This window comes from Sceloporus occidentalis, unplaced genomic scaffold (genome assembly GCF_023333645.1).
Source record: "Sceloporus occidentalis isolate IW3139 unplaced genomic scaffold, rSceOcc1.0.p SCAF_6, whole genome shotgun sequence".
NCBI lineage: Eukaryota > Metazoa > Chordata > Lepidosauria > Squamata > Phrynosomatidae > Sceloporus > Sceloporus occidentalis.
Genome location: NW_028316986.1, coordinates 41,549,441 through 41,567,302, shown reverse-complemented (window position 1 = coordinate 41,567,302; position 17,862 = coordinate 41,549,441). Strand labels below are relative to the sequence as shown.

At 37.8% G+C, this 17,862-nt stretch overlaps 1 protein-coding gene across 1 annotated transcript in view; it reads left to right on the top strand.

Moving 5' to 3' along the window:
- The window catches only part of LOC149310660 (WD repeat-containing protein 26), a 55,308-nt gene extending 41,188 nt beyond the window's left edge, over nucleotides 1–14,120 (top strand). Inside the window, exons 9-14 of the mRNA XM_089529409.1 lie at nucleotides 267–386; nucleotides 1,113–1,258; nucleotides 1,526–1,604; nucleotides 3,593–3,722; nucleotides 6,971–7,156; nucleotides 9,759–14,120. Coding sequence (XP_089385535.1) covers nucleotides 267–386; nucleotides 1,113–1,258; nucleotides 1,526–1,604; nucleotides 3,593–3,722; nucleotides 6,971–7,156; nucleotides 9,759–9,784 — 687 coding nt within the window. The 3' untranslated portion in view covers nucleotides 9,785–14,120. The remainder of the gene's footprint in view (nucleotides 1–266; nucleotides 387–1,112; nucleotides 1,259–1,525; nucleotides 1,605–3,592; nucleotides 3,723–6,970; nucleotides 7,157–9,758) is intronic.
- The last annotated feature ends 3,742 nt before the right edge of the window (nucleotides 14,121–17,862 follow it).

The window sequence follows — 17,862 nt, the reverse complement described above, 5'->3', positions numbered from 1 at the left end:
AGTGAACAATATTGGAAAATGGCCATCAAGATCCAGCAAAACCAAGAGAAAGGTGACCCCCACTTCCACTCATGCATGCATCCCAAAAGCCAGCTCTGGAGGCTGGAAAACTTATAGAATTGTTTTTTGGGATGTGTGGAAGACTGAAAGGGAAAGGAGCAAAGAAAGTTTGACTGGGTGCTAGCAGAACTTTCTGTTTAGCCCAGTGATAACATACAAATTGATTGTGTATTTAAATATTTCTTTCTATGAAACTTTATCTACAGACGGGGGAACTGAGAACAAAGATGAGTCAGTCTCATGAAGACAGCTTAACAAGTGTGGCCTGGAATCCAGATGGAAAACGTTTTGTAACAGGAGGACAGCGTGGACAGTTCTACCAGTGTGTAAGTCCCCTTTGCTGTGTTTACAACATATATTATCAGTCTCTAGCACATAAGACTGTCACTGTTGATATGTGTCTGTATGAAAATATGTAGATAAGCTTCACTAGACTATTGTTTGTACTTTTTTCCTTTTTGGGAAACTCTAGGGATAAGCAACTGTTAAAAACTAATATTTGAGATAAAGTATATGTCTAGTTTAATAAAATATGAATCAATAGATTAATAAAGTGTTATCATTAGTTGATGCATACATACAAGTGCATAGTAGAGAAATGAATTTGATAGAGCTGAAAGGCCCTAAAATGTAAGAAAGATTGAGACCTGCTTTTAAAAAAAAAACCTTCCATAGGCGTGTCTTCTTTTAGATTTCCTAAATCAGTAGGATGAAAGCAGTCCAGACAGAGGGCAGTGTGATTAGTTTTGTATGTATTGTTTTACCTCATTAGGGTTATATCCAGTAAGGTTAATCTGCCAGCAGAATGGCACTTGAACGGACCCTGTGGAGTGGATTGAGGAGCCGCAGGCAGGGAGAAGGGTAAAGGAAAAATCTGTTGTGAGCAGAAGTCTGCTTGTGAAGTATCACAATTTGCAGATAGAATCAATTTTCTTGCTCTTTGTACAACATACTAATATCTGATTTCAGGAAAAAATGAATGCTTTCAATGTTTCTGGTTCTGCTGAATGAAAATTCATTTTCTTATTGTTTAATTCATGTTTTCTGTCTAGGATTTAGATGGTAATCTCCTCGATTCCTGGGAAGGAGTGAGAGTGCAATGCCTGTGGTGCTTGAGTGACGGGAAGACTGTTTTGGCATCAGACACACACCAGCGAATTCGAGGCTATAACTTTGAAGACCTTACTGACAGGAACATGTAATTACTTCTTAATATTCCACCACATCAACTCACCTTTTTGTAGTTTTCCAAACACTGAAACAGAGTTGGATGGTTTAATATTTCACATTACATATTTTCATGTGCCAGTGTTTTTTCTACAAAGACAGATACTGTTACAGACATGATTGGGAGCATTGGTATCTGAAGGCCCTAGTAATAAATGATGCAGAGATTGCAGTTAAATTATATTTAAATGCTTATATTGATTCAGAGTTATAACTCTAACATTGTTTTCATTTTCAGAGTACAAGAAGATCATCCAATTATGTCTTTTACGATTTCAAAAAATGGCCGGTTAGCTTTGTTAAATGTAGCAACTCAGGTAAGTGGGCAGGTTTTAATTTGCTTATATATTTGTATTTTAACTAGGGGAATACTGCTACTTTGAGAAAGATTGGCAAATGGAAGTCTTCAAAGTCATTTGCCTGTATGAACAAATCTTTTTCAGGTGGCCAGTTGCTCTTTGGCTAGGCTTCTTTTTACCTAGTTTACTTAGATAAAATAATTCTACCTAAAGACAAAGTTTATGTACTTCTGCTGTGTTTGCTAAATTCAGCAAACAATTGACCATGTTCCCTTACAGCTTTTTCTGAGTGAGAAGGCAAGGGGTTAAAGGGGAGAATTCAAGCCTGCACACCCTTTCTGTTGCACAACAGTGGATGCTGTGTTCAGGCTTACGTTATAACTTCTTTTCCCTATAAACCTGCAATTTAGAGCAAGCAAGCATCATTAGTGCTCTCCAGTGACCTCCCTTGGCTAACAAAGGAAGAATACTAAAATAATAAAGGGGGAAAACAGTTTTGAAGCACAGGAAGTTGGACACTGCTCCTTCCTGCTTTCTTCTGTTTCAAAATGGTACAAAGCAATGGGATGCAGAGCACAACAGTGTGATTGCCAAATTTCCTGCTTCATCACATTGCTTTGCCGCATTACCAGAGGATTGGGAGGCAAGGAGAAACAAAGTTTTGCTCTGAATCCGAATGGCACAGAACACCTCTTTAAAAATAATAGATTGCTGGAACCTTGTAAAGATTTTAGATAAAAGATGAGCCTCTTATGAACAGGCAGCACCTTTCCCCCACCCCCAATACTAATAATGTAAGCACAGAATGAGTTACATTCTCTGACCCTGTAATGTGTGATGCCACAAATAATCAGGTGAATAATGTAGCAATAAAACAGAACTGTTCTTAGTCATGCTATCAGTTGCAAAAGTAGTTGTTGTTTTTAATTCGGGAGTGCTATGAAATTTGTGGTTTTTGATTTTATGGTTTTGTGATCAATCTTGTTCATTTTGTTTATTTGTAAGCTTCCTAGAGTATATTTGTTATGATGTGGTATGTAAATACACAACATAAAACAAAAAAAGCTGTTTATAGCATATGAAAACAATTTGTTTAAAGTACCCTGATTTTAGTATCACTTGAGGGCATGATTTCCCAAATGTGTGTTATTTTCCCCAACTCAGTTAAGTCCTTTAGATTTCATAGAAAGGTAGACTACAGATCTCCGAGACTAAATGAAAACTTGATGAAGCAGAGTTTCTTTCAAATTGGCCTTTGAATAGATAACAATAGTTGGGATTTAAATTTGATACATTTAAAGAAATAATTGGATCAAATTATATGATTAAATGGCTTTCCTAATAATAGGCCTGTCTAAATAACCAATGTATCAACACATTTCTAGTGGTGGGAGAGAACAATAGACATAGAAGTTTGTCTAAAAGTTATGGAAGTCATGGAACAGAGTATTGCCCCCTCATCTCCACTTTTGGGAAGGGCCAAAGCTTAGTTGTAGAGTGCATTCTTTGCATGAAAGATATCCAGGTTCAATGATAACCCCAGGAAGGTCTGGGGAAGATCCCCATTTAAATCCTTGGTTCGCTGATGATACTGCCCATTTGTTTGAGTTCTCATCCTTGTTTATGTGTGTAGGAGGGAGGGTTGTTTTTGTTCCTCCTCCATCCTAAAATCATCACACATGATCCTTTAGGAAAGGCCTGTGCCCTCAGTTGAAAGAGGGAATTCCTGTCAGGTGTGTCTGCCCACTTGTCCAGTTCTCTCAGGGATCTCCAATAGAGGCTTCAGAAGTTGGGATCTACATCAGGGTGAAGTGGGTAGGACTGTTGGGTGAGAGGCCTTCTGCTCACATTAATTTGGATATAGCCCATTGTTTGTATTCTTGACATGAATTTCTATTTTGAAGTTGTTTGTTTTCTTTTTTATCTGCTCATGGTATTTCAGAAATCAAATTATAGAAAACTATTATGTAGTAATAAATTACTTTCACCATGGTCTTTGTCCTCAGGGAGTTCATTTATGGGATTTGCAAGACAGAGTTTTAGTGAGAAAGTACCAAGGTGTTACACAAGGTTTTTACACGATTCACTCATGTTTTGGAGGGCATAATGAAGACTTCATCGCTAGTGGCAGTGAAGGTAATACTGCTTTTCAGAGATATGTTGCACTGTGTGTATGTATTTTTATATATCATTCAAGTATATTCCTCATACATTAATGCATTTTAGAGATTTCTTACCCTCTACATTTTAATACAGTGAATGCTGCTTACAGCAATTTCATAGAAATAACTAATTGCTCACTATGTTTCCTTCACAGAATGGTGAACTGAATAGTAGGACGTATGATGTTTCTATTGATAACCCTACTGTAATTTGAGTAGATAAATGTGATATAATGTGATATAATGTGATGCTTTTTCTCAAATATCTTTCTGGTAAAGTAACAAACTTTATTTAATATAGGTTTGTTTGCCAAAGGTAGGTGTGGTCATTTCAGCCCAGATGAGTGCTGTCATCTTAGGTGTACAGTTGTCTCTCCACATTTGCAGGTTAAGCATTTATGTATTACTATATTAGCCAGCCACCTTTGCTGCTGCCGTACTCCACTTTTAACAGAGCTTTGGATAATACCGGTGTTTCTGGAGGAAATCAAATAGGTGGTGTGGCTGGACCCAGCCATGTATGTATTCCCTTGCTTGCTCAGGGTGGGGGAAGGGAATAAATGAAGAGGAAGAGTACATGCATTCCTTCACTCACACAAGGGGTGGGGAAGGGGATGAGAGAGTGTTAGGCAAGAGGGCATATGCTTGTTCCCTTTGGGGGGTCAGGGAGGGCGCATGTGTTTCCTTTTTCATGCACTCAGGTGGATGGGGGGAAGGGGATGGGATGGGCACCCCCTTTATTCCTCCTCCTACCTCCCAGTGTCATTCTTTGCCACCTAAGCGAGCAAGGCAAGGCATGGCATACACAGCTATGCCCAGTCACTCCACCAGTACACATACTTTTTTGTATGTTAAATGCAGTTTGGAGGGCCTACAGATAGTCACTTTTGTCCACATTTGCAGGGGTCCTGCACCACTGACCCCTGCAAAATTTGTGAGGGCCAACTATATGTTGAGAGAAAAAGGAGCCACATTGTGTAGCAGACCTAGCATGCCCAGCAATGTTTGACTGTGAGCAATCTGAAAGAATTGGTTTATCTTGTAGAAGGTTTGGTGTTTGTTTGTTTTTTAAATTACAAGTTGTGTCGAGTGGCTAGTTCAGGGAGTTTGTGGGGGTGTTTTAGTATTAAGAGTACTGGGTCATTCTTAGTTTCTCACTCTTGATTGGTAGTTGATTAAAGCAGAGTGGACAGTAGTATGCCTGTAGCTCACAAACTTCAAGCTAAGGTGACTTTGATCAGGAGAACAGTCAAAAGATGTGCTCTCCAAAGAAAATACCTTGAAGCAATATTTCTTCTTTACTTTTTAACAGGTGTGCAATTCACCTGAAAACAGCACCTTTATTGGATCTTGTATTGGACCATTGCTATTATAAATAGCCTTTATGCATGCATTTAACCTCTTCCCCTTTTCCAAATAGTATCTGGCCCAAGAGTTTGTCAACTTTAGTGAGTCTAAGTGTATTAGACTTACCTGTACACCACTCAGGACAACATGGACAAGTCACATAGTACATCCTACTGTTTGTTTGACATGAATGTGCAGATTAATTTATCCAGGTCAACTTAGAACAGCTTTTTATTTTTTTCATTTTCAGTGTCTAAAAACTACCCAGCTGTAGTTGAAGCTGATGGCACCTTATTTAGATTCGGACTGCCTGAGGCTCTTGCCTCTTTGCACTGAATTGTTGCAAATATGGCTGCTGTGAAAGTCTCTATGTACAAAAAAAGTAACAGATTTAAATGTCATAACCTCTTAAATGTAAAGGTATGTTCTCAGCTAGGTAGGCTTTTCACCTACCAGCCCCAAACATCAAAGTGTCTGCCATGGGAGTAAAGTTCACATCTAACTGTGTCAACATAAAGTGGCATAAAACGCTCTCCTGAGAATAAGTGCTGAGTGTTGTAACCTTAAGGTGAATACTGTGATGACTTTGAAGCTACACAGAGTGCATGTAATAGCTTTAAACTGAGAGATTAATATTAAAACTACATGCAGAAATATTTGATGTAATTTATATGTCTTGCTAGTTTTATTTTTAAAAATCCTCTGTGGATTGATTTAGACAGAAAGCAGTTATATCAAATTATTTAGCAAGTAGGTCATAATGTAATTTACAAGGATTGGGAACAGACTGTAACATTTTAGGTCTTAATTCATTTGTCAAAATTAAACATTAGAGAGTGCTAATATTTTAATGATTCCTGTACATCTTGAAGTTCTTGTAAATGTTTCCATCTGATTGAACATTTAAGTGCAAGCCACAAGCTTGTTGCTAAGATATTAGTATGTAGGAAAAATCTCACTGTATGCTAGTCTCAGTGATCCAATAATCAATAATGCATAATAATGCATAATTGTACATTTGACATGCAACTAGTCCTGTGTGATCTGCGGTTCAGATAAATGCATTCCCTACCGGTTTTGTTTTTGATGTCTGCTTAGATGCAGGAGTAGTGATGTCATAGACTTGCCTGTTTTGTGTTGCTCCTCCTCAGTTGTGTTCTTTTTTGCATTGTTCATTCTTATTTAATAGCACCAGAAGTGTCCACCTAAATAAAATACAACCTGGCAGTGTAATTCAGTCTTCATAACCTAGATATTGACTATTTTTTGTCCCAGAATACAGTAATAAAAACTACTATGACGGGACATGACAGTTCCAGGCCACTGTGGGCAATTTTATTTTTTTTACTTCTGGAGAGATCAGGATTAAGCATTGCATTACCTGTGCCTTATCATGCAATGGAGAATTTCTCAATAAAGAGAATGCAGCATTAATTGAATGTAAATCCTTGTTCAATGACAGTATGATCTCTGAGAATTCCCCATAGTACTCATAGGGAATGTCAGAAACTGAATAGCAAGGAACTGTTGGAGCCCAGGTCATGATTCCTGTCTTGGCATATGTAGAAGCCTTGAGAGAAAAAATACCACCCAAGACTACTTGTATTTGGATAACATAATGCCTGCTTTAAAATGCTCCATATAAATATATAAATATCTTCATGTTGTACATATAAATGTCTTCATAATGTAGAGAAGGTCATTATTGCTACTAATTTAGTGAGGTAAGGAAAACTTCTTGAAGAACTTCAGTTCTTGGATATGCATGGAATTTTAATATGGAAATGGTCAGTTCATGGATGATTGCCATATTTTCTGTAGGTAATTTGTTAAATTTTAGGTTAATTCATGTTTCTTCAAACCTATCTGTCTTAGATCATAAAGTATATATTTGGCACAAACGTAGTGAGCTGCCAATTGCGGAGCTGACGGGGCACACACGTACAGTCAACTGTGTGAGCTGGAACCCGCAAGTTCCATCCATGATGGCCAGCGCCTCTGATGATGGCACTGTTAGAATATGGGGACCAGCACCTTTTGTAGACAACCAGGATATTGAAGGTAAATAAAGTCTAATTTTTATGGTAAAGGAATCTTTATGAGATCAGTTATTTATGTATTTATCAATGATGAGTTCTCAGCCTGATGAGAGGTATCTAACAATGAGTTAACTGCTACTATCAAGGAAAGGGAATGTTTACGTAATCCAGATTTCCTCACTTGGTGCTGTGCAGCAAGCTGCTAGCAATGATCTCTTCCAGCACAATATATTTAGTTAACTCATGTACAAAATCCTAATGACAGCCTACACTTGTTTGCATTTTTCACCCTGGTTAGTGAAAAAGGCTTCAAGTATTATCATGGCCAAGTGGATCAAGGCAGGGGTATCCATGGTTTTTGAGCCACAATAACTGAGTTAGTTACTGTATATCACAACTCTTTTTACTATAACTGTGACCACATCCTCCACCTTTTTCCTTAGTCATTTCATAGATAAATGGAAGGGCACTAAGTTGTCCACACCAAACAAATTGATTAAGCATTACAGATTGGGTACCTTTGCCTTCACAAAGTCAGCCTTTGGGAAAAGGTGCTACAACATATTCCTCCTCATTACATTAGCCTCTCTTCATCCCACTTTACACATTTGATTGGTCTGTAGTGATTCCATATTTGAATACCTCCTGACTCTGACTCAAGAAATGAAACACTGTAGATTTAACTATGGTTTGGTGTGATAACAGAATCAAATCATAATCACTTAAGTGGTTGATTCATAATTGGTATGGTATTAGTTTTGCTGATGCCCTTCATCTTGTTCCCCAGCTATGATCAGTGTAGCAAGGAGTAACATTCTTGTCGATAAAATAGACTCCTTAAGTTACATATTCTCTCGTAAGGCTGGAAAGAAATCTGGCAATTTTGGATAGTAAACCCAACATTTTGAAGAAAGACCTGACAGAGACTACCTGAAGCAAACTAGTGGCTTGTGTGGGGGCTTAAGAGATTAACAAACCAGGAAGGAAGATCCATTTGAAACTGATAGTGCTTTAGCACTTCTCTTACGTTAAAACAAAAATTTGCTTAATTTATTAATTGCAGCTGTAGCTGTTATTTGAGGAGGAGAAGCTTCAATGGCTTCAGTTCACCTAGAACCATTGTATTGCCACTGGTTTGGCATCTCACACTATTAACTGCAATCCTAGCTGGCAGTTCTAAAACTGAAGAATTCTGTCTACATATACTACTCTTAACCAGGCCAAAAAAGAAGAAGAAGAAAGGCATTGCTTTTCTGTTACTGGTCAAAATATTTTTTCTTCACAATATTAGTTGTGAGTTTGTTTTCATTGTTCTTAAATGTGGCATAAAATGATACTAGATAATAAATTGTGAAAATCTGGACTATAGCAATCATCAGTGTATAGAAATGTGTACATTTCTCCCTACACATTTGCAGCCTTGAGATTCGTGGTTTCAATTATTCATGAGGTCAAGGCCTCCAGCTCCCCAAGACCCCTTCCCTCCTCGCTTCACCCCTGCGAAGGTAGCAGTCTTGCTGGGAAAGGGGCAGGGATCCAGTTAAAGTGACAGAAGGGTGGGGAAAAAGGAGCACATGCTCCTGCTCATCTTTCCCCACCCCCACCCCTTTAACTGGCTTCTGAGTGGGGTGGGTGAGTTATTCGTGGGTTTTCAACATTCACAGGACTCTCGTTCCCCTAAGCCCTGCGAGTGTGGAGGGAGAATTGTACTTTCTAATTTGAATACAGAGAGTAGAGTTTTGCTGTGCTCAGAGAATTTTTGCTTGATGTTAAATAGAAATGTTTTCTTAACAAAGAGTAAACAGAAAATGATATGTAACAAGAAATCTGAATTTTATTTAAACCTCCAATTTTAGGTTTAGTTTTAATAAGAATTTTAGTGGATATCTTAAATTTCCTGAATAAAAACATTCTTATGCAAGTCATACAAATTATGGAACATGTTTATAAAATGATTTGCCAGACTCTATTTGCTCACAGTTATGGTTTTCCTGCTCCTATGGCATCTTTCTAGCTTAAAACCTCAGGGATTGAAGTTGTATATTCATACGCAGGGGATCCTTTCTGGACCCCCCCCCCCGCCCCACGTATGGGGAAAAGTGTGTATGCTCAAGCCCCATAGGAAATAATGGGGCGCGTGCTTGCAGCGGCACAAGTATGTGCCTCATTATTTCTGCCTGGGCTTGCCTACCACATGAGCTCAAAGCTGCGGAAGGCAAGCCCGCCTATAAAGAGGGCTGACTGTATATTCTAGCTATTACTATAACATACTTCTGAGCCCCCTTGAAATGCTGTTGACATAATTGATATTGTAGTATGTATATTAATTTTTCTCCATCACTGCGAGGGAAGTGTCAGTTCAAGTTCTTGCTACTGTGGAATGGAAAGCCTTTTTTGTTGTTGTTGCCAATAACTTTCCCTCATTGCAAAAAGTTCCCTAGGATTAAACAGGAAGCTTAAAACTTGATAGTAGGTGCACATGACTATTGTAACTGTTCAGTTTCTGTGAATGGATTTATTTCTATGTGCCTTGTATAAATATGAATACATAAATGTGTATTCATATTTTCTCAATTACTTGTGGTTTTTGTTTTTTTTACATTACATCCTTTTTCCCCCTCTAGAAGAATGCAGTAGCATGGATAGTTGATGGTGAATTTGGAGCAGACGACTTCTGTTTAACTTAAATTTAGTCGTATTTTAAATGGCTTGGGATTTGGTGCAAACAAACATGATCGATAGCTGGACAGACATGCTCGTCATGAAAAAAAGAACCATTTCTGAAGCCCAACTGGGGCCAAACATTTTACCACCTTGCTTCATAGTAAACAGTTGAGATGAAGCACGTCGTTAGAACGTTGTTGGACACCATGTTGAAGTAACCCCCCCATCGGTTGTGAAGAACTGTGCTACATTCAGGCTAACCATTGAACTCCGTATATACATTTTTCCCTTCTGCCATTTTGTCAGGCAGACTACTGTTCTTGTTGCTCTTCTGTGTAATGAAGTTTAAATGCTTGTTTGGAAAACCTTTTATTTAACAGTTTAGAAGGCTTGATAGAAAGAGTGCTTAGTCTGAAGAGTACATGTTGGATAGGAAAGTATTTCCTTCTCTTGTTTCTCTGAGTCTCTCCGCCTTATTTAGCTTGAGATCTTTGCAGCTTGGTTCATGGATTCTAGCCTTGCTCGTTGCGCAGTATATCTAAACCCAGATGTTAAACCAGTGAATGACATGAAAAGCACTCTCAGTATCACACTTGACAAAAGGTTTTGTACTTTTCACATAGCTTGTTACCCTATAAAAAGGTTAACAGCACAATTTTTTAAAAAATAAATTATTTATAGCATTCAAATAACTTCATTTGTATACGTTTGGAATTTAAACCAGCTTAAAAAATGTCATCTACAAGTTAATGCAGTATAACTGGTGCTCCTCTGGAGTGTTGTGTAAGACCATTTGGCCGACAGAAGTTTTACACAGACTATATAAAGTATTATTTTAAAAAAGAAACTTGGTTTATCAACAAAAGAATTTGAGAGCTTTCAAAATTGCCAGCTAAACCACTTTAATGTAATTTCTGAAGTTAATAAATGAGAATTCCAAATTGGCCATATCTTGTGCAATGATTCTTATTTGAAATGTAAGATCTAAAATAAAGTTAGTATTTGTATTATTTTCAAAAATTACCATCTCTTGTGCATTAAAGATGTACACTACTGTACAAGCTTTCTAGTCTGCTCTTCTCCAGGATCCTTCTCTGAGTTGGTGCTTTCAGTTGCCTGGCATTAGGAATAGTCCCTTAATTTTCTGTCTGTACAAGAGACATAATAGAACTCAGAGAAAATGAACTTGGTATTTGCCCTAGCTGCTGATTTCAGAATTACTCCCTCTTGTTAAAGGGTGAAAATGCATGTAGGGTCATTCTTAAAAAGAACAATTCAGATAAATAGAACAGTAATGTGATGCCAGCTGAAAAAAGAACCAGTGATGGAAAGAGAATCTTGACTGTAAGAAAAGGAAGACCCAAGAAAGAACCATTTTAAAATGCATGTTTTATTTTGTTTTTAAATGTACAGATTCTGTTATGGAATCAAAAGTTAGTCACTGCACCTGTGTATACTCCTCTAACTTGCTACAAATTTCCTTTCAAGCCTTTTGATTTAATGAGATGCTCCTGATTGAATTTACTTAAATGTCACCAAAGTAGAAAAAAGTGGTATTCCATTAACTTCCCACACCAATTCAGTTTTCTCTTTGAACACAACCAGAATACTTGTTTCATAATCTAAATAGCTAGAAATGCAACAGAATGCCTTCCTGCCAGATCCTTTGATTGCTTTTGGAGCAGCAAAAAAATTTCTATCCATATTTTGGCTCTTATAAATTGGTCTCTTTCAGCTTATTTTATCAGTAACTTTACATTTGTTATAGTTGTCCATTCATGTGCATTCTGTTCATTTGATGTCAAGCTCTTTTATTTAAAGGCTTATTATAGCCTCCTTTTAAGTCTATATAACATTTTATTTTTGCAGATACTCCCATTCTATCTTGAAAATTTTTATAGCTGTTGTTGACATGGTGCTGCTATTGCTTATTAACTCAAAAACATCTTAGGAGATTGCAGTGGATCAAGTGTGCCCCTGTTTATTTTGAACAGCTGATAGAAATCAGATCTGGTGCTTGTATTGTAGTTAAGATTTTCACCACAGATCCAAAATCAGTGAATAAATTTTGAGATGTTTTCCTTTCCTTAAAATACATAACACTTGTGGAAAACTAGAGTACCAAAATGGAGATATCACTTTCTCCGTTATTCAGGCATTCCTGGATTATTGCTGTTATGTAAATGTATATATCTTTGTGTGAAACTGCATGAAAAACATGTTTTGAAACTGACACTTCTGAATTCAGTGGCACAGTGTGGGCTGAACTGCGTGAGGTAGTTTAATTCTCCTGCCTTGGTGCAGCATTTTATTGTAGATTACATTACACTGCACTAAATAAAACTAAATTAACATTACTACCATTCCTTATGGGTAGGCTAAATAGGTGAGCAGCCTAAATTTCTGTGATATCTGGATTAAAAAACACCATTACTGTATTTCACATAAGCCCCCAAAGGAGAGAAGGCATGGAATAGGTGTATCTGCAATATTCATTTTCATACACTGAAAATAATCTCTACTATTGGCTGTTAATACTGGAGCAACTCTAATTATTGGCCATATCTTACCCTGAACAGAGGAGATGACATATGGGAAAGGGATATGTTAGACTACATTTTGCCTTAGGTTTCTGTACCAGGTCAGTTCCAAAATATGCACACCAGCTAAAAATCACTACAATATTTCACCATCGTGCTTCTGAGTTTATCAGGTAAGTCATTTTAAAATAGGAGCACAAAGGGGGAAATTGAATTTATTTTGTACGTAGCCCTGAAAATAGCTTTATAAATATGTGGCTTACTTCCCTCACTTTGTTTTGGTTCTGAAATGAGGGGAGCATAATACAAATTTTAATATGAAGTAACAGGTGGAAAACTACTCAAATTTTGCCAATAATCTCATTCTGGCTTCAAAGCAGGTATTGTTGAATGTAATTTAATACTAGGAATTTAGTGCCATCTTAACTTTTTTAAAAAAATCTCCCACCTCAAAGGAAAAAATGGCTTTAAGTTAAAACTATTTTCTCATACCAGTCTTATGCTGGCAATAGATAAATTGGGGGATATAGGGATCTTGTTTTTGTTTTATTTTTTAAAGTTATCAGCAAAAGAATGTCTAGTCTGTAATTTTGGGGTAGGAACAGAAGGGAAAAAGAAACAATTTCCACTAAGACTTGGTGCCCTTAGTACCCCAAGCACACAAGTTGCCTCAATTTGATAAATTTCAAATAAACTGTTAAACTGGAGTATCAATCATATATATATGGTTAAAATGTATATTGCATTGGCTTGAGTCCATTTTCAGCTGCCATAGAACTGCTCATTTGACAAAACAATTAGTAGAATTTTGGAAACACTTTGACACTTTTTGAACAGGGTGGACTTAATTGATTTGTGCAGTGTTGTCTGCATTAGCTGCTCTAGTTGCTGGAATACAAACTAGAAACCCATTTCCTGTTTGTTGCTTTCAGATTATCTGAATTCAGCAAAGAGAGTGTATGTGTGTGGTATGAATGTATGTGCGTGAAACACAAAACAGTCATGGAACCAACTGTTCTAGGTACATGTCATGTTTTACTGCATAGTTTAAGTCATGTTGTGTGTATGTGAAGTGTCCTGACTTTTAAGATTTTGGTTGATACCAATATATTTTTATAAATTTGAAATTCAGCGTGCCCCATCTTTTAAGTGTTTCATTGTTAGGATAAATGTACTAGATTTAATTCTTAACACTTCTCAGCACAGATGGAAAAAGTTATCGGCTCCTTGAAAACGTATGAGGAAGAAGCAGATCCTCAAAGCATGTATGTACTTACAAACCAAGCTGTAGAGATCAAGAAAAGAACTTTTATTGTTCTCAAATTTCTAAATTGTCAAGATTTATATGGAGTTGTGGTGGAACTAGTTAACACTTAGAGCTTTTGGTATGTAATGACTATTTGCTATGGACTGATATTAAATGTTTCAAAGGATTGCGTTCTTTAACTTTCTGGATTTTTGTTACTCTCCTCTTGGATTATATTAAGTAGTTTAAAATTTTTCTTTACTCTATTACATTAAAACATAAGAACGTTGGGTCTCCATATTTATTTTCACTTGTTTTACTAATTATTTACAGAACACATTAACTTTTTATTTTATAAATATGTAGTATATTAAACATATCTCTTAAAATGTTCAATTCAAATTACATTGATTCCCGATTTTTTTGTTTTTATTGGGGTTTTTAAAAAATTACACTTTTCCATGTTGGTGCACAGCACTTAACAAATATTTGTATTCCCTTTCTTTCCAATTAAATAAACAGAATTAATAACTGGACTTGAATAGTCTTTAGCCTTCTCAACTTCAGTGCTATGCCTGCCCTTTCAGATTTCTCTTTCATAGGGACCAAGCAGTAGATGTTTTGCTTTGACTCCAAAAACGTTTTGTCTCAAAAGTAGAGCCTGCTGATCTGTGGTGCATCCAGCAGAAGTTTGTGGCTCATTGCTGGAGGGGAGAAGCTATGGCCTAGGATCCAGGTCCTCAGTGCTTTGCCTACACAGCTTGACACATATCCAGCACAAAGCAGACCATCAACCATGTACTGTGGTGGCCTGAGGCGTTGTTTCAAAGCTATTTGTTTTTACAGCCCTGGACAGATACCCACAATATGAAGTTTGCGGAGACCATAGCTGTGGTGGTTGCATTAAGACTAGTAGATCACAAAGTTCTGTTAGATTGGCTGTGAATCAAAACCACCACACAACATAGTACATTGGATTCAGTTTGGATTTTCTTGATCAGTATGTTCTTCAGACATGGTTGACACGTATAGTACAGCTGCTTCAAATGGAAGATTTTGTACCTACAGTAGAGATACGAAAGGTTGAAAATATATGCAGAGCGAGTCACTGATGGATATATGTTTACTCATTTGTTCCTTTTAATTTCCATGTGTAGACTCTCAAAAGTGCCGGGATTCCATTTATATACATTTTATACCCACACTGATAATGTATACTTGTATTTGATTTTCAGTTATTTTTAGTAGTAAAAATCACACTAACCCATCGCTACACCACAGATAATGTGTATTTGAGCACTAATAGCTGGAGAGAGCAACGCATACCTAGCCATGTGTACAGCTGCAAGTGTGGAGTAAGTTTGTAACTCAATAAGTGAACTGCTTGTGGAAGAAGCAAAAAAACAAAACAAAACCCAACATCTCCATTTTGTTCCTCCATCTAATCTGGTAAGTGTCATCCTGATTCTGCATTTGAAAGTCAAACATAAAACAGAATAAAAACTCTGTATAGTAAGCGAGCGAACAATCGAACTAGTTCCATGTAAATTAGCAGCTTCCAATGTTTCATAAAGAAGCAATTTCCAAAGGGCAGCTTATTATTTGAGACCATCTTAAAAGAAAATGAACTCAACCCAGCCCATTCAAGATAATTAAAACTTGAGCCATGCTTTTGCAAGAGGTCTTTGAATGTACAAGCAAATGTATAGATGTTACAGAAATCAGATGGCTCAAAGAATGGCTAGGACGCTTTCAGATACAGGTTGAAATACTGGAATGAGAAATAGAACTACCTGATTCTGCAACTGCTGTATATATATACTCATATATATGTCTCTAGAAATTTAGGTTAAAAAAAATTGATCCAAAAAAACAACTACACCTGAGTCGACTTATCCATGGGTCAATGTAGATATTGTATTTTAACTCCCATTTTTAAAAAACCTCTGGTGAAAGGCAAGTGTCATCTGCCCTGGAATCACTGAACCCCTCTATTTCCTCATCCATCCTGCCTTTAGTATGAGCACAGTTATGCCTGCTGGAATTTTGTAAGTTCTTTGGTATTGTTTACCTTTGCTTTCCCCTCAACTTATCCATGGGTCATATCAAAATCCATAATTTTGGGTAAAAACCTGCCCTTGATTTATACATGAGGTCAGCTTATAGTCAAGTATATACGGTATATTCCATAATGAGTTAATTTATTCCCCAAATCTTAACAATGAAGGGATAGTCATTGAGGATGGAGTAAGCTTGTTTTGTGCTCCTCCAAAGACTTGCGGGAGGGATGCAGATAGCCCAAACAGATGCCTGGCCCCAATGCAGCCAGATTCCACCCCTAAGATCCGCTTCTTTGGGGATGAAAAAAAGCTGCCCATTCCACCATAGAGCTGGCTTTTTCTTCACAAAAGCCGGCTTCTAGGTAAAGTGGTGTCTAAGCTCCACGTCTCCAAGAGCAAGAGAAGCCGGCCTGCATGTAATAGCTGATTCGGCTTCTATCCCACTTGGAGGCGTAATAATAATAATAGGATTTATTTATATGCCGCCCAATCACTGGGAATCCGGGCAGCTTACAACAGAGGAGATAATAGACGCTTCCCTGCCCTTAGGCTTACAATCCAAAAAAGACACGACACAAAAGGAGAATCGAATGGTTGGGGGGGGATCAGGTCCAGCATTCTTCTCTCCCTCTGAGGCCTGGACCAAGGCAGATGGACCACAGGGAGGGCTCTTCTTCAGGCTAGTCCTGGAGCTGGGCCTGCCTGGTGAACTCGCTCATAGGCCGGAAGATAGTTATGGAGGGAGGAGTCTCTTCTTCCGGGCTAGCCCTGATGGACTTGGGCCTGCCTGGTCAACTCCCTCATAGGCCGGCAGATGGCAGTTATGGAGGAAGGAGAGTCTCTTCTTCAGGCTAGCCCTGATGGAGCTGGGTCTGCCTGGTCAACTCCCTCATAGGCCGGAAGATAAGTTATGGAGGGAGGAACCTCTTCTTCCAGGCTAGCCCTGATGGACCTGGGCCTGCCTGGTCAACTCCCTTATAGGCCGGAAGATGGCAGTTATGGAGGGAGGAGAGTCTCTTCTTCAGGCTAGCCCTGATGGAGCTGGGCCTGCCTGGTCAATTCCCTCATAAGCCAGAGGATGGCAGTTATGGAGGCGTAGCGCATCTGAACACCACACCTCCAAGCCAGCCCCAACCTGGTTCAAACAGGCTATCTGTTCAGCCCTACCCTACAATTTCCTTTCCCTTCATTTTTTAAGATTTGGGGAGAAAATTAACTTATTATGGAACATACCATATATACTTGACTAAGCCAACCTCGTGTATATAAGTCAAGGGCAGGTTTTAAGTCAGACTTGGGACAACCATGACATGTATAGGAGATGACACTCTTATAGTGTTAAAGCTTTGTTTTAATCTTTTAATCCTTAAACTACTGCATAGCCTACAACTCTAAATTATGACTTTTGAAATATCTTTATCCTTCCTACTCAAATCTGAAATTCTCATTGCCAATGGATTGTTAGAATTCTCATGTTCCAAATGAGGCTTTACAAGTTTTCACTATATTATATCCACACCTATTTGCAAAAGGAAAGGACTTCTGCGATGCCACACAAACATCATTCTGATGACAGTTCCTTTGTGGTGCTGAAATGGGCTTTTCAAATCAGCAAAATATGTATGCACAAAAATATTAGTTGTAATTCTGTAATAGTACAGAATATGTACTATACACCATATACATCTACCTTTCTACATGAAGATACCAATATATGCATATCATTTTTTCCTTTTATACAAGCAGAAAAATTTCATGCACAAAAGTCTTTTTGATCCCATTTTCAAATGGCTTTATGAAGCACTTCTGAGATAACACCTGTTTTGTCAAAAAACTCTAAAATGTCAAAACTGGCTCTTATGACTGGCAGAGAAATTCTGTGTGGCAGAAGTGGAGAATACAAGGCAATAGCCCGAAAAACCCACAAAAAACTACAGTGTAGTAGGCTTTGCGCCTTTACTGGAACTTACTTTTTTTAAAAACTTGAAGGAGCGGGAAATGCCCCCTGCTCCCATTTTGGAGAATGGTGAAACAAGTAGGCTTTGGCTCCTACAGTTCTCCTGGAACACCCTTTTTTCCAATTTCAGATGTACGCCAGTTGTATACTTCTGCTTATAGAAGTATCTTTCTCTTCTGAAACCCTGAAATAACCTCTGTGATCGCGCACACAAGTATTAAAAGTGTTCGTAATGCCTTCCTTCCAAACTACCTATCCTCA